Source organism: Octopus bimaculoides, chromosome 18 (assembly GCF_001194135.2).
Source record: "Octopus bimaculoides isolate UCB-OBI-ISO-001 chromosome 18, ASM119413v2, whole genome shotgun sequence".
Classification (NCBI taxonomy): domain Eukaryota; kingdom Metazoa; phylum Mollusca; class Cephalopoda; order Octopoda; family Octopodidae; genus Octopus; species Octopus bimaculoides.
In genome coordinates this window covers 9,874,431-9,880,954 of record NC_068998.1, presented here as the reverse complement: position 1 = coordinate 9,880,954, position 6,524 = coordinate 9,874,431, and the positions used below count along the sequence as shown (strand labels likewise).

The 6,524-nt window shown below is 39.4% G+C and overlaps 1 protein-coding gene across 6 annotated transcripts in view; it reads right to left on the bottom strand.

Moving 5' to 3' along the window:
* Positions 1–76: 76 nt before the first annotated feature.
* Positions 77–6,524, bottom strand: part of LOC106874611 (glycoprotein endo-alpha-1,2-mannosidase) — a 76,209-nt gene continuing 69,761 nt past the window's right edge. For 5 of the 6 annotated variants that reach the window (XM_052974280.1, XM_052974281.1, XM_052974278.1 and 2 more), the window contains exons 3-5: positions 3,385–4,034; positions 2,961–3,070; positions 78–1,519 (exon numbers count right to left, since the gene is read on the bottom strand). In XM_052974280.1, the coding sequence (XP_052830240.1) occupies positions 695–1,519; positions 2,961–3,070; positions 3,385–3,979 (1,530 nt within the window). In that variant the 5' untranslated portion in view covers positions 3,980–4,034 and the 3' untranslated portion in view covers positions 78–694. Of the gene's footprint in view, positions 1,520–2,960; positions 3,071–3,384; positions 4,035–4,531; positions 4,690–6,524 lie in introns of those variants that run through there. The other variant, XM_014922399.2, reaches the window with a different exon arrangement.

Sequence of the window (6,524 nt, the reverse complement as noted above, 5' to 3'; positions counted from 1 at the left end):
ATATACACACACATACACACACACACATATATACGTATATATATATATACATATATATATATATACACATACACACACACACACACATATACGTATATATATATATATATATATATATATATACACATATATATACACACACACACATATATATATACATATATATATATATACACACACACATGTATATACACACACACACACTCACACACACAAAACTGGACAGTTTGTTCATAAATTATATACTCACACACGCACACACATGTGTGAGTATATGTATGCATGTGTGCAAGCAGCAACATCTGCATATATGCAAGCATGCAAATAAGTCACTTTCTGCACAGATTTACACAAAATATAACTAAAGACAAAAAAAAAAAAAAGAAAAAAAGAAAAAAAGAAAATGGTGGGGGAAACATTAAGAAAATCAATTTGAAAAGGCTTGATTTGGAACAGAACATATTGTATAACACACACACACACACACACACACACAAAAAAAAAAGATATTTCAAAAACATTAAACACCACGTGCGCACACACACATACACACACACACACACACTATTAGCTGTTTTGTAGGTGGCAGAGATGTGGTTGACTGAAGGCCAAGCATCCCTATGTATGATTAGGAAAAGAGTAACTGTGCGTGATTACTTTGTATACAAGTATATAAAAATTTTGGAAAAAATCATCACGGTTCCTTATGAAGTCGTTTCGGCAGAGTTTTGACTGGCGTCATAACGGACTGATATGTTTTATTCAAATTGTTCTTCACAACATTTTTCCTTTCTTTAGCAAGTTGGGCACTAATCTTCGCTTCATGGAGTAAACGGCGATATTTTTTAACATACTGCAAGGTTAATTTCAAGTAGAAATCTTTGCCGTTTTCTTCGTAATCTAAATAATGGTAAGTATCAAATGTCTTAGGGATAGCTGATTCGATTTGGGTGCCTTCGTGCCATTCATTGAATGAGGTGATAGTAAGAAATTCAGTAAGCTCGTTGAAAGCAGCTTTGAAACTGTTTTCGTAGTATTTTCCATTTTCACGGTCTCGTTTGTTTTCACCATTCCAGGGTCGAACCTGGAGATCAATATATCCTGGGGCCACACTAGGAATGAAAAACATGTTGTGCTTCTTGGCAAACTGGGCATATTCTGGCCAAAAGTTCCATGAAGAAGCATGAGTGAAGCCGTCAGTGGCAAAATATGTGTAGTAGCCATCAAACCCAGCATTCTTCAGGCTAAGCAAGTGGCTTTCTTCAAGAGCAAGGCCAATGTAGATAGCATCATACTTAGAATCCCGAAGAGTATATCGCTTGTTGCTATGGAAGATTTCACTCCAGTGTTTCGGAGAGATGCGATAAGAATCATAGATGTAAAACATTGGAAGCCATTTTCCTCGATGATATTTCTTATACAAAGCCGGATGGTCACCATATTCATTCATGACATAGATAATATCTCTTCGGAAAGTGGTATGATTCCGGCCAAAATATGGCTCCATGTGTAGTATCACCTGAAGAAATTAAAAAGAAAAATGTAATTTGAATGGCACATAATTTCATTTGTCTTTATTCAATTACAACAGAATATCATTTATTTTTTTTAATAATTTTTACATACCTACGGGCATGGTTGTTTGATTAAGAACTCCGCCTTGTGATCTCATGGGTTTGGAGTTAATCCTACTGTAGAGTACCTTTGTTAAGTGCCTTTTACTGTAGCTTTGGATGGACGATGCTTTGTTAGTGAATTTGGTAAGTGGTATCTGTAAGGAAGCCCATTCTATGTGCATGTATATATGTACACACACACACACACACACACACACGTGCAAAAACATACATACACATACGTATATAAAATCCTTTCTACAATAAGGAAAGGGCTTGACATTTTGAGGGAGAGGGCTAGGTATTTGTAGAGGATTTCATTAAAAAATACCCATTTTCTGCAAATGAGGAATGTGTTATTCTTTTCCTAACAAGTCCGCTTTATTTATAGAAAGCGTGGTTGATTACCTCCCCTTTGTGCTTTGCAACAGCCTTAATTGTTTATTTTTAAATAGCATTTTTTTTTTGGTACTTTTTATTATACTAGTAATGATCAGAGACCTCTATCAGCAGCAGTCGTCGTTGTTCTTTCGTTTCAGGTCGGTTGCTGTGACCATCCCATCTTTTTGAGGCATGCATCTGCCTAGTTCAATGCAATGGTTCATTAAAACCTTAAAACTCTTTTACTTGTTTCAGTCATTTGACTGTGGCCATGCTGGAGCACCGCCTTTTAGTTGAGCAAATCGACCCCAGGACTTATTCTCTGTAAGCCTAGTACTTATTCTATTGGTCTGTTTTGCCGAACCGCTATGTTACGGGGACGTAAACACACCAGCATCGGTTGTCAAGCGATGTTGGGGGGATAAACAGACACACAAACAACCACACACACACACACATACATATATATATATATACATATATACGATGGGCTTCTTTCAGTTTCCGTCTACCAAATCCACTCACAAGGCTTTGGTCAGCCCGAGGTTATAGTAGAAGACACTTGCCCAAGATACCACACAGTGGGAATGAACCTGGAACCATGCGGTTGGTAAGCAAGCTACTTACCACACAGCCACTCCTGCGCCTTCCATCAAAATTTTGTATAAATTTATGTTCCAAACACCACCTTAATAACGTCAAAATTATTTTACTAAATACTTTGTTATTTTCAATATTAATTAATGATGATCGATATCATCAGTTGAAAGACACAGAGATATGGTAAGGAAAATTGTTAATATGCCATTTCTTTATGGCAGGATGTACTTTGAGGGAAGTTGGCTGTTATTTGTAGCAAATCGGGCAACCTAATCGAGACTCCCTCATTGGTTTGTTGTTACTGTTAATTTATCTTATATTTCGTTGAATGTTTTGACGGAAAACAATTTCGCATTTACTTACTTTCAGATTAAATTTCGAAGCAGAATGAAATAGTTTGGGCATCAGTCTGTCGGGTGGTTGGCCTTCGTCATCAGCAAGTCCTGGAGGGTACCATGAAACTGCAATACAGCCTAGCAGAAGAGAGACAGAGAGAAAAATAAAGGGAGCTTGGTAGGTTGATAGGCGGGTAGGCAGATGGGTGGATGGGTAGGTAGGTAGGTAGGTGGATGGACAAACAGGTTCACAGAAAGAATCCTTTCTACTCTAGGCACAAAGCCCCAAATTTTGGGGAAGGGGCCCAGTTGATTAGATCAACCCTCACCTTACTGACAGTGTCCCCGAGAGACAGAGAGTGAAAGAAAGAAAAGAGGTGTGTATGTCTGTGTGTACAAAAAGAGAATAAGAAGAAAAAAAGAAAATAGACAAAGAACAAAGAAATACTCACCTACTTTAGCGTCTTTTATTTGCTGCATGTGAATGGACAATACCTCAGAGTTTGAAGAGCTGTAAGGTCCCAACTCGGGGTAATAATTAGAGGCAATATCTAAAGGCGGGAAGTGGCGCCTTGTGGTCTTACGTCTGATCTTTTCTCTCCAGTTCTGCAGTAAACGGTGGTTCCAGTGAAAGTACTTGCCATCATAGCTAGGGTTTCCATACCACACGTAGTAGAAAACGTGGACATTGTAGTTCATACCGTCTTCATCGAATGGCACCGGCGTGATGTGATTATGTGCCGTTAGATTGGCCCGCATCTTTGCTTTCAGAACCCTCTCTTGTTGCATTTTGGCTCGGAAGTCAAGCATCTTCTTCAGCATGAGATTTTTCGACTGACTCGCAGAATGGTTGCCAAAAGAGTTCTCATCCTGAAACTTCCAGTCGAGATTTTCACCTCTCTTGTTGCTTTTGTCACCAATACCAGCGGCCAGTCTGTATGCCTCCTCGGGGTTCCGGGTGATGAAACGGAACCCCAAAAGTATGCCGGCCAGGAAGCATATCAATATGCCGCCGGTGACACATTTCCGTAAAGATAACCTCAGCATTTTAGCATTTTTTCACTGGAATCGGCTGACCACATCATTGACTTCAGTTGCATATCTGCAGAGGATAAATAATAATAATAATAATAATAATTGATATGACTGTCCCAATCGATATAAACGTATCTGTCAAGACCTACCAAAAACTAAGCAAATATAAAGATCTTGAAATAGAAATTAGCAAAATGTGGAATCTGAAGACGAAAACAATACCTATTGTCATAGGTGCCCTGGGAATGACAGCGAAACGGGCTGATTGATACCTGGCTCAGATACCAGGAAACCCCAAAATGGCTGAACTGCCCATATCCTACGTAAAATACTGTCTATATGATCTCAAATTTTAAAACAAACACATAATTTTCTTATGGTTTCTTAAACATTCTCTAGAACAACACTATGTACAAATCCAAATATATGGTACCCTAGGCATAACACCTACATGAACTTCTAACTTGTTATCTCTTGAGGTCTCTGGGTGAGACTTGGATCTAACTTGTACAAATGCAAAGCAAAAGTCAAACATAAAATAATAATAATAATAAATAATTCTACCTGGGCCCCACAAACAAGATCATGTGCTGTTTATCTTGATATGAGATCACCACTTCATGCACATATAGTTGTGATGGATGTGCCTGGTGTACCCTTGTCAGATGGGTAGTCATGATGGGTATATTGGGCTTTGTATATTTGTACCCCAGGGTCACCTTGATGGCATGCTCTGCTCTCTCAATAATAATAATGGTTTCAATTTTACCACAAGGCCAGCAGGTTTGGGGGAGGCACTAAACCAGTTAAATCAACTCCAGCATTCAACTGGTACTTATTTTACATTATTTACATTTGACGGATATTTGTCCTCATCTTGTTTGTTGTTAACACAACGTTTCGGCTGATATATCCTCCAGCCTTCATCAGGAGGATCTATCAGCCGAAACGTTGTGTTAACAACAAACAAGATGAGGACAAATATCCGTCAAATGTAAATAATGTACATAATTCCTGATCTCTTAAATATAGAACTGAGAAAGAGAGAGTTTGGTTACAGTCATATAGATTATAATCTTGGGTTAAATGGGTACAAATCAGCTGAATTCTCAGCTGATTGTCAGGGCCATCAGCACTTTTGGTTGGTTGTCCTTCACATTTTTTTTGTCATCCTCATAGGGCATCACTGTGATGGTGATGGTGGTGGTGGTGGTGGTGGTAGTAGTAGTGGTAGCTGTTGTTGTTATTGTTGCTGTTGATGCTACAACAGCAGGAGCAGCAGAGTTGATAGGTGGCCCTTAACCAAATAAATCACCCCCCCCACCGCCATACCAACAACAACGACGACCACACCACCACTGTCATTATTTTGTTGGTCACCTCTCACTATTACTCTTCACCACCACCATGCTCATCATCATCATCGCCTTTAGTTTCTACTCCTCACCACCACCACCGCCACCACCACCATCATCATCATCATCATCCTGTTAATCAGCTCTCACTCCTCCTCCTCCTCAGAGGAAAGATTTTGAAAAAGGTATGAACTAAATATAAATATGATAAATAAATGAACTTTTAACCAGAGTTGGAATATCCAACAACAACAGCAACAACAACAATATATTCTCTCAATTCTCTGCTGATGATAATAAAACAACAATGACAGTTTAAGATAATAATGATTCCTAAATTATGTCTCTAAATCATCATCATCATCATCTTCATCACCACCACCACCACCATCATCACAACTGCCACCACAGTTGTCATTACAACCAAACAGCAATAAGAATGGACAATCAGACCACGACCACCACCACCACCACTCACCACCATTTTAACAAAAAAACATGTCTCCTATATCAGCTGGGACTTCCATTGCCCCCCCCCTGCACCACCACCACCACCACCACAACTAAGCATTTCCATAGTAACCATATCCAAACCCCCACCCCACGCCATCACCACCAACCCACCAACAAACCAGCCAACCAACATCAACAAAATGATGCCATTATAACAAAGATAAACTATCCCTATCATAACAATAACATGACCCCCACTCCCCACCACCGCTACTACTACTACTGCCACCACCACCAGCACAACAACTACAACTACTACTACTACTGCCGCCACCACCAATACTTTTGGTACTACCACCACCGACACCACTATAATCCTCATTACCTCCACCACCTCCACTAATACTACTACCACCACCACCATCACCACCATAACAACAACAGCAACAGCCAATAAAATCATGCCATCATGGCAGAAACTATAAACACAACCTTAACATCACCATGATCTTCTGATCACTCCACCATCGTCGCCACCACCACATCCAGCACCACTGCTTCTTTTTTTTTTTTTTTACATCACTAAAAAAAAAAAAAATGTCAATCACCCTTCCCTCCGTCCTCACCACCACCACCACCATTATCTGTGGCGCCACCGTCACCACCATTGCAACTACAAAATCATGCTATCCTAAGTAAACAAAACAACTATATCACTCAAGGCCTACAACATAAATAACTAAAACATC